Here is a 14,503-nt window from a genome sequence, read left to right as displayed (position 1 = left end):
TAACTACTTGCCTTTGAGGCAAGATCATAACAATCTATGTTAATTTGTATGAATGATATTTGATATCCAAGAAATGTTTCAAAGAGTTAAAGTTGAAGTGAACCCTATTGATGGACCCCAGAAGCAGTTGTTAGCTGTCTGGTTGCCATCATTTTATCATTGTCACGTACAATAGCATTTTCAAAGCTCTAAACAGTCAGATATTCCACAAGTCCAGTCGACTATAGCGTGAAAATGATACCTGTAAAATCTTTCTTTGGTTGTTTTTGGTATATACATGTGCCAATTAGCCAATGTTTGACAAAGTTGACTAACCAGTTGTAAATCTCTACTCTATTGTTTTGTACACACATAGTGGAGCCTTTTAAGAAGGTCTGTCTGTCAGGGTCAAAGTGTAAGCATTTTTGCATGTTTCCAGTGCATTCCTCACACATGGTGAAGGGTTAAATATGAACTGCTTGAACCCCTGAGAAAATGTGTTTGTCAGTGAGAATGATGTTTTTCACTGAGACCATAGTTTGTAAAGGAGTTTTCCTGTGTAAGGATCAGTCTAAGAGGTTATTGCTCTTACGACAATAAAAAAACAACAACAATGTTATCTTGACTGATTAATTAATAATAAAATCAACAGAGTGATAAAGCAATAAACATTTTGCCATGGAAAAGAAAAGAAAGAAAAGAAAAGTGTTGAGAAACGAAGACAAAAGTTAACCTTCGAACATAACTCCAACGGTGAGTTTGCACTGGTGGCAAAACATTTGTAAATGGATAAAGCAAAGCACTTTCACCCCATACGGAGGTATCATCACCCCATAACGGGATCTTCACTCCCGTTCCCATCTCTTCGCACTTTTTCGACCTCAGTAGAACTGTTAACACAGCCTGTAATCGAGAGGGGGGAAAGGGGGACGTGCTGACTTATGTCAATATTGGCTCATTGATTGATGGATTGCTTAATAAGGTTCAAGGAGAAAAGAGAAACATGTTTCACAAACAACTACCAGTCAGCAAGAAGAATAGACTTTGAACCATATATTGCAACTAAAAATAGCAATACATTGATCAGACTGACAGGTTTACTGACGGTATAAGTTTAGCAGGAAATCCCCCCCCCCTCAGATAAACTACCAGTCACAATGTGTTTGGCCCCCCAGAGGGGATTATAATTAGAGAGGTTGATATGTTCTTGACTTGACTTGTTATCTTGGCTGAGTAATTTTAAGATTTAAATATGACATCAACTGCATCAAAAGTGATCACGAAGTGATACAAAAACAGGATATTCTTTCAGAGAGAACCTCAATGGAGCAAAATGATCTTTCAGTACTGAACACAATCCTCTATCACTCATGACACAAAAGTCCAATATTTCAGAGGGTGTGAGATGAAGCACACACCAGTATTGCAGACAGGAGCAGAGATCACCTGGGTGATTTGGTATCACCTAGGCATGGGTCCAATCTCTTGAATCAGATTCTTGATCAGTCAGAATGACTGATTTTGTCAGGCTGATAATGTTGTTGCTCACTGAATGCACATGAAGGCCCATTTGTTTTAGTAAGATGGGCTAGTTAAATACAATCAATATTTGACTAGCTTGGTTTTGTTTCTAAGTGTACACTGTAGAGTGGTGAACAAAACCTTTTTTTGGGGGGGGGGGGGGGGGGGGGGGGGGGACACAAACCTCTTTAGTAGACAATGACAGGACTTTTCACACCCATCATTTCTCTAACCATGGCTTAAAGATATCATTTCATGGTTAGTCAACATTTATGACACATTTATCTCTGAAACAGAATGTTCATAATGGCGTCATTACAGATGACAAAAGTAGTGCAGAATTCCAGAATGACATTTATTTCATTAAAATACAATTTTACACCCTTTTTACACTCCCACAACAGCAACAACTTGGAGAATTTTGCCGTGTAAAGCTGTGGTAATGTGTCTATTTATGTATCTTTTTTTTACCGCTCACTGCCCAAAACTGCAATTTTTCTATTTTTAATTTTTAGGGGGAGAGGGCGGCGGGGAGAGGGGGGTGATCGGAAGTTTGCTTTTTACACTGTCCGGAAGTTCACAAGAACTGTTCTTCGTGAAGTGGCTGTCAATAACCTAAAAGAAATCACAGTGGCGGCGACAGACTGGCTCTGATTCCGCCAAAATGCAAGTCCTCTAGAGCACCTTGTGCACAGGGTTCTATTCATAGCTGTTACTCCACAATACAAAGTAAGGTACAGTGCACACTATCGGTGGCAATTATAATTACATATATATATATATATATATAATAGCATATTTCTCACATATTATTGTTCAGTAAAATCTAAAGTAAAATGTCATCAAATATTTGTGACTGCAGTTAACGCCAGTGTAATGAACAGCTATTCAACCGTCATAAAGACAAGATTGCTGATTCTTCGGGGTATGGGCAAGAAAATACAGGAGAAAACGAGAAAAAGGCAGCATTTGTCATGAAACAGTCCAGTTATTGCGTAAAAGTGGAGCAAACTTACCCATGAGCTGAAAATGCTAAATTAATGTAGTCGCAGTTTTCTAAGCCAGATCAGACCTCTGACACTGAGATTCGATTAATGTGACGAGTTTAAGAGGAGATGAAGGATTATTGGTAAAATTGAGAATTTTTGAGCCACCATGGCATCCTGGAACCTAGCATAATCAAAACTGATTAAAACCATAAATAAAGAACGACCCTTTGGATTTTTCTCACTTATAAAACGGTGAAGAATCATCCACAGATAGCCCTGATACTAGAAGAGGTTTTATATAAATAACCTCATATGCCGTTTATTTTACGTTTCGACTTCCTGGACACACAACACATTTTTCAGAAATAGCACATTAGTTGTTCAAATTATGTATTCCATTAAAAGATATCGTCTCTCTTTTGTTGATAAATACCCCGTTCTGGTAACAGAACCTATTACTCAGGTTGGACTTTTATTTTTAAAAAGTACTCCTTCGGTAGCCATCTTTGTAATTTATTACTGTTGCTATGTTCACGTTGCTTTCTGTTTTTGTTGCTAGAGGGACAGCAGTGAAAATGGCGGCGTCTCGTCGCACTTCCCAGCAACAACAAAATTTGTCATCTCCTCCAAGAATTGCTTCAAATGCGCTTACTCCTCCAGGGTCTCCACCTGTGAGTACAGGTTCCTCAGTATCAGCTCCGGCGGGGACCGATCAGGACAACAACGGTGATCCTGAAACAACTCCGACGTCCCCCGATCTCCCCGCACCCCTAAGCAGTAGCAGTAGCAGTAGCAACAGCTCAACAACAACCGGCGGGGGCAGCAGTAGTGGCTCCACTCCCGACTCTGGCAGCAACAGTCCTGGGGGCGGTGGCTGCGTGACTAGTGGGGCCTTTCGGGAGCTTTTTGAGGCCTGCAGAAATGGGGACGTATCAAGGGTGAAAAGGCTGGTGGATTCGGTCAATGTGAACGCTAAAGACATGGCGGGGCGCAAATCCACCCCACTTCACTTCGCTGCAGGTGAAGTTAGCTGTTGATTTTGTTTGCTTTTGCCAGCAAGCAAGTTAGCAAGCTGGTTTGGTAAACAATGCTAGCAAACTTAGCCAGCCTCGGATGTGAACTGCCTAGCCTGTAAGAAAAAGTTGTTTGGACTGTGTCTAATTTAGTTAACCAGTCTAACTCACGAAAAAGTCCAATGAGTAAAAGTTAGGTCATTAGTAAAAGTAATATAGTTACTACTCGCTCTAACTGTAATTATGCTTGCTGTCGTATAGGGATAAGTTATTTGTAGACGCTGATATTGTGTATTAATTTGCGCATTAACTAGGTTATTTACCGTGTGTGTATTTCAGCAGAAACAAAAGTAGAATAAGGCACCAAAGATACATCAAGTCAGTACAGCTCAATATATTGTATATTTAAAAAGTAGCTCAGTAGACTCAGCATAATGTCCCTAGGCAAAGGATGGGTGGGGGGAAACTGATTAATTATTTAAAAATATTTGAAGCGCATTATTATTTAATGCATTTTGCTTGTGTGCAATATTGGAAAAACAGTTTAAGAACAAAACGACCGTATATTATGTGTCACGAGGCGCAGCAGCCTATGTTCAGTCGTATTTTGAAAGCATCCATCATAGTCTAGACAATAAGAAAACTATGTATAGGACTGTACATACCGTTGGCCAACTGCTAGGGGCGGTTACCATGAAAAGACACGTTTATAATGAAAAGAATTGAATGTAAAGCTTTATCTCTTCCCTAATCCCAAACTCTGACTCATATGAGTCAGCAACAATACTGCAGACGTTGTGTATTGGCATTTCCTTTTCAATGTCCATCGTAGAGTTGTGTCTACCTTTATATGATGTCTGAGAAGACAACCTAAGTACACCGTTTACCATATCCACATCTGTCGCTTGAACGTGGAATGATTTCATCTTGTCTGTGTATACTTCTATAGGATTTGGGAGGAAAGATGTTGTTGAGCATCTTCTGCAGACCGGAGCAAATGTTCACGCTCGAGATGATGGTGGTTTAATCCCTCTCCATAATGCCTGCTCATTCGGTCATGCTGAAGTTGTCAGCCTACTCTTATGCCAGGGAGCGGATCCTAATGCTCGAGACAACTGGAACTACACGCCGCTGCATGAAGCTGCCATAAAGGGCAAGATTGATGTGTGCATCGGTAAGTTTGTTCATCTGGATTGTCATGGGACAGTTTCACTCCAGAAGAGTTGTGAGCACTGAAGCTGAGTGCTTGCTCCAGTAACACAGAATCAGAGCAAGAGTGCTGTAAAAATGAAGAACAACTGTGTTATAAATAATGAATCATATTAATAGGGTTGTGAATAAAGAAGCAGAGTAGTAATGTAGTGAACATTATCTAGCGGAGTAATAGTGTTGTGATTATTGAGGTAAAGCAGAGGTTATGTGAATACCAAAGGAAGATACCGGTAATAGTGTTGAGTGTATTACTGCACAGCAATAGTGTTGTGAATGCCGAACCTGAGTAATAAAAGTTGTGAACACTGAAGCAGAGTAACAATGTTGTGAATATTGAAGCAGAGTAACAGTGTTGTGAGTACTGAAACATAACAATAATGTTGTGATTATTGAGCTAGGGTAATATTGTTGTGAATATTGAAACAGAATAATATTGTTGTGAATATTGAAACAGAATAATAGTGTTGTGAGTATTGAAACAGAGTAACGGTGCTGTGAGTACTGAAGCAGAGTAATAGTGTTGTGAATACTGAAACAGAGTAATAGTGCTGTGAATACTGAAGCAGAGTAATAGTGTTGTGAATACCGAAGCAGAGTAATAGTGTCGTGAACATTGAAGCAGAGTAATAGTGCTGTGAATACTGAAATAGAGTAATAGTGCTGTGAATATTGAAGCAGAGTAATAGTGCTGTGAATACTGAAACAGAGTAATAGTGTCGTGAACATTGAAGCAGAGTAATAGTGTCGTGAACATTGAAGCAGAGTAATAGTGCTGTGAATATTGAAGCAGAGTAATAGTGCTGTGAACATTGAAGCAGAGTAATAGTGTCGTGAACATTGAAACAGAGTAGTAGTGCTGTGAATATTGAAGCAGAGTAGTAGTGCTGTGATTACTGAAACAGAGTAATAGTGCTGTGAATACTGAAATAGAGTAATAGTGCTGTGAATATTGAAGCAGAGTAATAATGCTGTGAATACTGAAGCAGAGTAATAGTGTCGTGAACATTGAAGCAGAGTAACAGTGCTGTGAATACAAGGTAGGGCAGAAGGTTGAAGGTCCAGTTTTGTGGAACTTCACATTTCTTATAATAGAAGAAAAACTGAAACATTTTGCCTCAGTTTATATGATCAGAAATCAAATTTGTTGGTTTGTTCATTTACCCACAGATTATCACAGTCAATCCAACTGATAAATCAGTTTTCTCTCAGCACAGAGGAATATTTACAAATGCACTTAAAAATAATCAAAGTATATTATTGAATTTTATTCTGTTTTTGTTGTCTTGGCTCACTGTGTTGGACTACATGATAGATGTAACTGATTTGCTGGTGATTTCAGTGTGGGCTGGACATCAGCCTACACATACAATGAAGAGATCCTGTCAGAAACCATTGTTTAATGTGGTTTATATATATATCCCTTTACACACACACACACACACACACATTCCTCATCTGTTGTGTATTGTTCATTGAAATTGGCTTATGAGAATAAACAAATGCACAAAGCCGTTATCGTTTAGTGAAGACCATTTTAAAACATAATTAAAATATGTCATAGAGAAGTCATTCTTAATAGGGCTGTATATGGGATATAACGAGAAGGTATTGGGAGGTCTGCTAAGTCCTAACCATGATGACTCTCTTCTTATCTGCGGGGCTGCAGAGGCCATTGCAAAGCCAAGGCAGAGCCGTACATTCTCAGTGACTCTTGAAGATGTATGACTTTAATTTTTCGCTGCGCGTTTTGCCTAAGGAGTTGTTTTCAAGAAGGGTTAACGATACGGCATTCCTCTCGATTAGTGATGGTGATGGCAGCGTATTGTGCCGTGTAGCTAATCACCTCTTCGCTGCTTTGTATTCATGAGAAATTTAAAGTCAGTTCTTCGGAGGAGAAGCAGGCTAATATTTTGTTGCTCCGGAGTTTCTAGCCGTATTTCAGTTTACATTGTCCCCGGGTAAACCCCTCCCACCCTTTCAAGAATGGCTAATCCAGTTGCTTGTATAGATGTGATGTTTTCGAGTTTTTCATCATCTCAAACATTGTTACCGAACACGTCGCGTCTTTTCATCTTGTCCTAAGAGCCCAGTTCGAAATTGAATTCGTACTGTGGGGTAATCCAATTTTTTTTTCTGTTGAAAATTTAATTAAAATGTTAAAAGATAAGAAGTATCTACACAATCTGAGAGCCGCGGCGGCTGTGCCCGGAGGCGCGCTGTACACAGTTTCCAGTCCTCAGACAGACGAGAGGGCTTTCCCATCTCAAACGGGAATGAAGCCGCACTGTGACGTTTCGCATTTTCCCTCTCATTTCGTTTCATGCAAAGCTCCACCGGGGACAAGAGTCGTTATGTGTACATGATGTCTGAACACCAAAAAACGTGATTTAGAGAAAAAAAATAAATAATTGAAGATGAAAAATTCGATGTTTCGGCGAGGCCAAGGCCGCGCAGCAAATCATTTTGACTTTTCATCTGTTTATACTACAAACAGTCATGATGTGTACAAACTTCATTATGTAGCCATCAACAAAAATACCGATTCTGTTATGATTTAGATATATCAGTGCTCATGAATAATACAAAAGCTAATATTAGAAAAACATCTTGACGTTGTCAAATGTTTTGATTTGCTTTGAAGTGTGCTGTAATGTTCTGAGGTGAAAATGTTAGGGGGGGCGGGGAGAGGGGGGTGGTTCTCAAAACTTTTAAGAAACCACCCAAAGCGTGCTGAGTGGGAGGGGCTTAACTCTAATCGTCCCGCTGAGCTAAACTGCAGCAGTGTAACCAAACCGGAGGCGGGGCAGTGTACGACCTTCTAAACGCCCAAAAGAGCTTCCAACGTGGTGTGAAGCTAATTTGGAATCTCTCAGTTTGCTTCTATGCCTTATCTCTCACTGCTGTGATGCTCAACATTGTCACCCCCCCCCCCTCCCCGCAAGTAAAGAAATATTATACTTAATTATATTTTGTGTGTATTATATAAGGTACAGTTAAATGGTATTTAGTATACTATACTCAATCTATAGTACGCACAATTTGTTGTATAAAATAATGTGTAGTATATCTGTACCATGCTGACTATATAGAACTATTATATCTTTCTGTGTATATTTTGATGCACTAAAGAACGCAAAATGTATTTAATTGTGTTAGATCTCTTTAAATTAAGATATATTTTAGATGTGCTTCAAATCATGTAACGGCATAAAAAAATCATAGCATTTCTAACACAACTGTGATACATCTATTACAGCTGAAGTATCAGCAAATGAATGCACTACAGTATTCCTGTGCGTTCGACTGTGCTTAAGTCGCTTGTATGTTTTTTTTTTTTTTTTAATTTATATATGTTTTAAAAAGGTTACACGCTAGCCGAGGGTACAGCTCTTCTGTTCTTTTGCCCCCCTCCGCCACCCTCCCCCCAACCTGCGAAATGCTTGACGTCATTTCTCAAACAGCCCTTGAGATCAGTCTTTGAAAAATATGGCCCATCTGACAGTACATAAAAGAATCAATGTGCAGTGATTTTCTCTAGTGTTCTTTATGCTTCTCTTGGAAACAAAAAAAAAAAAACATATGAACTGTACACTTACAGCTGTAAGGAGTGTGAGAGTGTGTGTCTGCGTCAGGAAAAAAAAATAGCCGAAGAGAAACTTAAGAGAAGAAAAAAAATCGTCCTGATGTCAATGGAAACCCATGCTACACAACATACTTAACAATTTGGCAGACTTTTTGGAGCATGGGTTAGAATTTTATTATCTCACTCACGCTAGCTAATTCTGGTCACACGGTTATCAAATATTAATAACATATTAAATAATGTATTATGGACTTATTAGTTATCCTGTTATATTTCCTTATCAATGGTCATTTATCCTAACATGAATACATTCTTTTTTTTTCAGCTCTGCTAAACAAGAGCATTCCGTCTCCACTCATTAAATTTGTCCCCCCCCCCCCGTTTTCGCCGGGCTCCACGACTTTAAAATTAGAGGTCGTTTGGCGTCAGTCCTAAAGGCCGAGATAAATGACTATAACGGTGACAGGGGCCTTTTTTTCTTTTTTTTTTTTTTTTTCCCCTCTAGCCCCTGACCGGGCTGCAGGATGAGCAGGTCTGTTTACTTCAGAAGTGTTGGTGGTGAATGTAAAGGAGAGACATCTGTCACGTCCAAACCCAGGGCAGTGACGCAGAGACTGACGCTACCGCTGCTACTGCGTTTCGCTCACAGCGACAGTTGTGTTATTATTTATCTCAGAAACTCTGTGTGTGTGTGTGTGTGTGTGTGTGTGTGTGTGTGTGTGTGTGTTCGAGCGTGTTCAACTACCTCTCTGTCACTTTCTCTGGGTTTCTCGCGGAGTTCAGAATATGAATTCTAACGATATATTTTTTTTTTTCCTGTCTAGATTCTACAGGGATTTAATATTGTTGATCACCTAATTCTTCAGTGAAATGTAGTGAATCCGTAGAGATGAGTGGAGAGGATAAGGTTTAATGCGAGGATGATTAACAAGTCAGCTTTTCTTAAGAGAACAGAACAACAGAAATGACTTTGTGCCTGGGGGTTGCTGTTTGCTGGTGTTTTCTGGTGCCCAGGTCTGTTTGACCAGCTGCGCTGTTTGTTCTCTCACCTGTGTCTGAGTTACAGAGCCTCTCTCTGCCGCCTTTTCTTTTTTTTTTTTTTTTGTAACCTTTTCCACGGGAACAGAGTGACTGTCTTTTGTATTCCAGACACTTGTTTCCCCCTCTTGTTTGTCGTCGTGTGCGTGCACGTTACCACGGTGTCTGTTGAAAACCACGGGAACGAACAGAGAGGAGGGAGCTGGACTCGAGCTCTGCGGAGACGCCTCATCTCTGCCATGTTTGCCTTGACATCTGATGGATGGGCAGGGGCCGTCAGAGTCGCTCTTTAAGAATTTTAATCGCAGCGTCATTGACAATATCAGACCACCTCCGGAGAGCTTGCACAACACCTCTGTATGCTAATCCGCCCTCCCAAAGGGCTTTTAGCGCGTATTCATTTGCTCGAGAAGGCTACTGCTTCAAACCGGTTTATCTGTTTGCGATTTTTTTTCCTGTCGTTCTTTTGTTCTTTTACGCTGAGACACTGTACGAGCGACTAAGTGCGAAAAACAGTTTTAATCTTATGCAGTCACTTCAAGGTCTTTTTTTTTTTTTGAGAAAACTGCTCTCTGGCACAAGCAAAGGCACAAACACCTTTTATTTAAATTTAAATATGGTGTCGACCAGTGCAGCATCTCTTTTAAGTTCATGACATCAGATCGGCTTTTTTTTTGTTTGTTTGTTTTTGTATCTTCTCTCGTTTTCTACCCATCTAAACCCTGACCCCAGAGACTCAGTCTGAGGGAGAAAGTTACAAGTCCGCTGCTGTTGTCACTCCAGTGCTCCTCGGTGCCAAAAAAAAAAAAAAAAAAAAAATCCAACGATGAACCAGTCAGAGGAGAGGATGTGTGTGAGCGTGCTTGTGAGGGATGATGTGTGGTGGCGGTGGGGAGGGGTGTGTGTGTGTGTGTGTGTGTGTGTGCGCGCGCGCGGATTGGGAGTGGAGAGGGAAGCGATTAAGCCTGATGGGGAGAGAGTACGTTGTTGTTGAGGGAGAGGAGAAGTACGGACTGGTGGGGGGGGGCGAGGGGGGGGGGGGGCGCTGGCTGCTTTAGGAGCTTCCTGGGTTGCGGGAGATTAGAAAGCAGGGCGCTGGGAAAACTGTGCATGCTCCCTCTCGCTCTCCCACTCTCTCTCTCTCTCTCTCTTTCTCTCTCTCTCCCCCTCTCTTTCCCTCTTTCTCTTTTTCTTTCTCCAGGGGCCAGAGAGAGGGAAAAGGATTGAAAAACAGGCTTTGATATTCTGCTCTCATACCTGAGATGTAGTCACATGGTCTTGCGAGAGGAGTCAGACTCCCACAATAACATGGGTTTTTTCCCTCCATCTCACTGCAGTGTGCGTTTTTCGGGCTGTGCTGTTTTCGCTGCCGCTCCGCTGCTGCACTCTCGTGACGCGCTGGTGTGCGATGTATGTTTACCATGTCTGCACCATGCCAAGGAGAGCGCTAGCGGCCAGCGGCGGAAGCAGCCCCGGCAGTAGCCTGTGTCTGCCTGAGTTAAGATACTGCTTGTGTTTCCCCTGCACAGTTCTGCTTCAACACGGAGCCGATCCCAACATCCGTAACACAGATGGAAAGTCCGCCCTGGACCTGGCTGACCCGTCTGCCAAAGCCGTCCTCACCGGTGAGTTCTCCTGTTTCGGTCATTCTCCGTGCCCTGTTTGTACTCTCTGTACTCTTTCTCTCTCTCTCACACACGCGCGCGCGCGCACTCACGCGCTCGCGTACACTCATTCACTCACTCCTCACTCATAAATCTACTCCGTGTCGATTTTTCACAAATCCTCTGGCTTTTTTTTCCCTTCCTCGTCTGAGTCTGAAACGGCACTTTAATAGTGATGTATGTTTGTTAATTGTGCATGCATGCTGTGAAGCTGCTGGTGTTTTTGGAGTGCTGCTACTGTCTTTCTGTCTCTGTCTCGCTCTCTCTCTTGCTCTCCCTCTTTTCCTCTCTCCCTCTCTCTCTCTTTTTTTCTCTTTCTGGCCAGTAATCAGAGTAGGAAATAATGGGAAGGCACTGATCTTCGGTGCCTCTCTTACAAGTTATGATTCTGTTTACTCTGTGTTATATCATACCCGCAGTGGTAAACACATTAAAAAGACACGCACCATTGAAAACATCTTGATAACATGAATGCATATGATATTTTGAGAAATAACCACAGTGAAGCCACCCAACAAATAGATTCTTTCACTCCCATGTAAGCACAGTCACTGCCAAACATTATCTAATGTGCAATGCAAATTCAGTGCTTATTGAACCAGTTACTATACTGTATCAAAAAAAAAAAAAGAAGAAAAAAAAAAAAAGACATGATAAACAATGTGCATATTTTAGAGAGATATGTATTAATGCTGGGTGCCTTTGGGACTAGCCCATAAAGATGATTCATGGTATGCTCCTGTGGTCATTTCTCTCAATATATATTTAATATTTTATTAAACGGGTCTTGGCTGCTTTTCTCTCTCTCTCGCTCGCTCTGTCTCAGCCTGTGGGGCTGATTTGATTGCCTCTGAACGTCAGTTTAATTTGGATTTGAATGTTTTTAATGAAAGGTAGTCTGACATGTTTTTATTTACTCTCCAGTGTGAAAAATGCTAATGATCGGTCATTAGAGCTTTATGAAACCAGTGTTGGCTTCTCTGGGCGCATGCCTCAAGCACGTTCTGGTAATATAAGACGATTTCGTCCTGAGTGCTCAATTTCCAGTTCACAGACAAAGAGAAAAAAAATCCAGCCCCTCTTATTGGACTTATTGTGGTTTACAGGTTATTGCGGTAAGACAGCAGGAACTGTGTACCAGACAGGGGCTTTTATCTGACTTTCTTTTCGTTATTTAGTGTGAAGGACTTTCTTTTTCATTCCAGTAAGACCTGAGAGATAATATAGGTTAGAAAGAGATCCCTATTACTCTTTGTTCTGAGGAATAGACCTCAATTCTTTGACCATCCTACTGCCCATTGGGCAGAAATAGCATCAGTGTTGAATGCATCTGAAGAGTTGAAAAAAGCTCCTTTGGCGCTGTATAAGGAAGAATTTCGGTTTGACGTCAGTTGTAGTACCTTATGTTCCGAAGCAAATAGTTTCTTGAAAAGACTTCTTAATAATATCAAACTCTCAAACAACCACCCAGAAAATGATCCTTTTTCATATTTTTAGGTGAGACCTGTCAGCAGAGGAGAAGTCTCCAGTGCTTATAAATAGTGCATGGAGGACCTCCTCAGTCAGTCCGGTACTCCAGATAATTGTTATAGATCGATTCTTATTATCTTCCTCTACCCTTCTAGCCTCCTGTCTAAATGCATCCTGCCTCACTCGCAGCGTTTTCAAAAGCGCGCTACTCACGTCTTTTCTATGAAGATATAAATAAATAAATAAATAAAAAAGAACGTTTTATCCCCAGCATTAATTTAGCTTGGTTTAGTCATGGAAAACCAATCTGATTTCTCTTGTTTAATTTTGGCAGCGTGAGTTGAAGCCGTTGCGGGGCAGCATAGTTATTTTAATCGACACTAGGCGACGTGTCACTCTGAATAATTTACACAATAACCTCAAATTCTTTCAGTGTTTTTCTCATGATAATTACAACAAATTGAAATCTGAGAGCCTCGAGAGACGCGCCTTCCATAATCCCAGGTGCGGATGGATTTCGCACAGGCTGTGCTTCTAAAACTGTTTTCTTTTTTTTTTTTCTCCCTTGAGTAAAAGTGAGTTTTAGCGTGTAGTAAATTCGAGGACTTGAAGGGGGGGGCGGGGGGGGGGGGGGGGCATCACGAGAATAGTCGAATTATAACAAGAGGATGTTGAATTGTCACCAGGAGAATGTTTGATGAAGCTGTTATGCGTCCTGGATTTGCACGAAACCGTGAAATATCTTTGAAAAATGGAATTAATATAGTTGTGTGTTCTGTGAAATAGATTTGACTGTTTCTTGTGAAAAATGAGGGATTAACAGTGGGAAGCCAATGACTAGTGCTCAGAAGCTTGGAACTGAATGTGGCCTGACAGAATGCTATATACAGAGTGTCTCGACGATGAAAACCGTGGTGACACATGCATACTGTCCTCAGACCTCGAGAGTAACCGTGGTGACATATGCATACTGTCCTCAGACCTCGAGAGTAAGTTCAGAAGAACAGTTAGCTAAAAAGTCAAACAAATGCTCTCTCCCTCTCCCTCTCCCTCTCCCTCTCTCTAACACTTTTCTGTTTTGAAACCACATTTATCACGGATACATGATTTATTATGTATGACAATAGAGGTTTCATACAGAAAAGGAAAGCCAACTTTGCATATCGTTTGAAAATGCAACAAATGAAATGAGAGAACAGTAAAACGAAAAAAGAAAAACGGCGAACAATGCCATTGCCCATAAGAAGGTTCTGCAGCTGATGAGTTCTGATGAGGCATCTTTTTCAACTCATTTTCCGTAATGACTTCTTTTATATTTGCAAATATTTCCAGCAGAGACGGGGGGGAAAAAAAAACACTTTAAGGCATTCATCTCAGACGCAGTGTTTCATATTCTGGGGACAGTTAGAGTGTCTTTTATAGTTTAATGCTCCTGTATTTTAACCCCTGTATGCATATTGTGACGGAAAGATGTTCTTGTCCCTATAAGTGAATGACACAGAACCCATGAATCATTGTTGCCTCATGATGACAAAAGTCTATCTATCTATCTATCTATCTATCTATCTATCTATCTATCTATCTATCTATCTATCTATCTATCTGTCTGTCTGTCTGTCTCTCTGTCTGTCTCTCTGTCTGTCTGTCTCTCTGTCTGTCTGTCTCTCTGTCTATGTCTATGTTTTTCCCAGAAAGTATCCTCTAATATAAATTATATTCAGGTGTACAAACCAGGTTCCGTTCTTACCTGAATCAGCTAGTTCTTGCATGTGAACATGCGTTAAGATTGCAGGATTTAGTAATGCACTGTGATGGACGGTACATGTAATGGAAAAATTTACTTATGAGCAAACAGTTGATAAGCAATCCAAAACGGTACAGTCATTTGGCTGTAAGCCTACAGTTCAGGTAAGAAGGTTAAGATAACATGGAAATGACAGAGTCCTGTCCAGATTTACCAAAGTATACCTTCATAATTTAATATTCATCCTTTCAAATTTACACAGTAAGAAGAGCTCAAAGTGTTTCCAGGAA

At 40.8% G+C, this 14,503-nt stretch overlaps 1 protein-coding gene across 3 annotated transcripts in view; it reads left to right on the top strand.

Annotated features, from left to right (window-relative positions):
* Positions 1-3,064: 3,064 nt before the first annotated feature.
* tnksa (tankyrase, TRF1-interacting ankyrin-related ADP-ribose polymerase a) overlaps positions 3,065-14,503 on the top strand; it is a 62,709-nt gene continuing 51,270 nt past the window's right edge. For all 3 annotated transcript variants that reach the window (XM_030767427.1, XM_030767429.1, XM_030767428.1), the window contains exons 1-3: positions 3,065-3,509; positions 4,452-4,676; positions 10,865-10,960. In XM_030767427.1, coding sequence (XP_030623287.1) covers positions 3,065-3,509; positions 4,452-4,676; positions 10,865-10,960 — 766 coding nt within the window. The remainder of the gene's footprint in view (positions 3,510-4,451; positions 4,677-10,864; positions 10,961-14,503) is intronic.

Source organism: Chanos chanos, chromosome 3 (assembly GCF_902362185.1).
Source record: "Chanos chanos chromosome 3, fChaCha1.1, whole genome shotgun sequence".
Lineage (NCBI taxonomy): Eukaryota > Metazoa > Chordata > Actinopteri > Gonorynchiformes > Chanidae > Chanos > Chanos chanos.
Note: the sequence above shows the minus strand (reverse complement) of the source record. Positions and strands in the feature narration are given on the sequence as shown.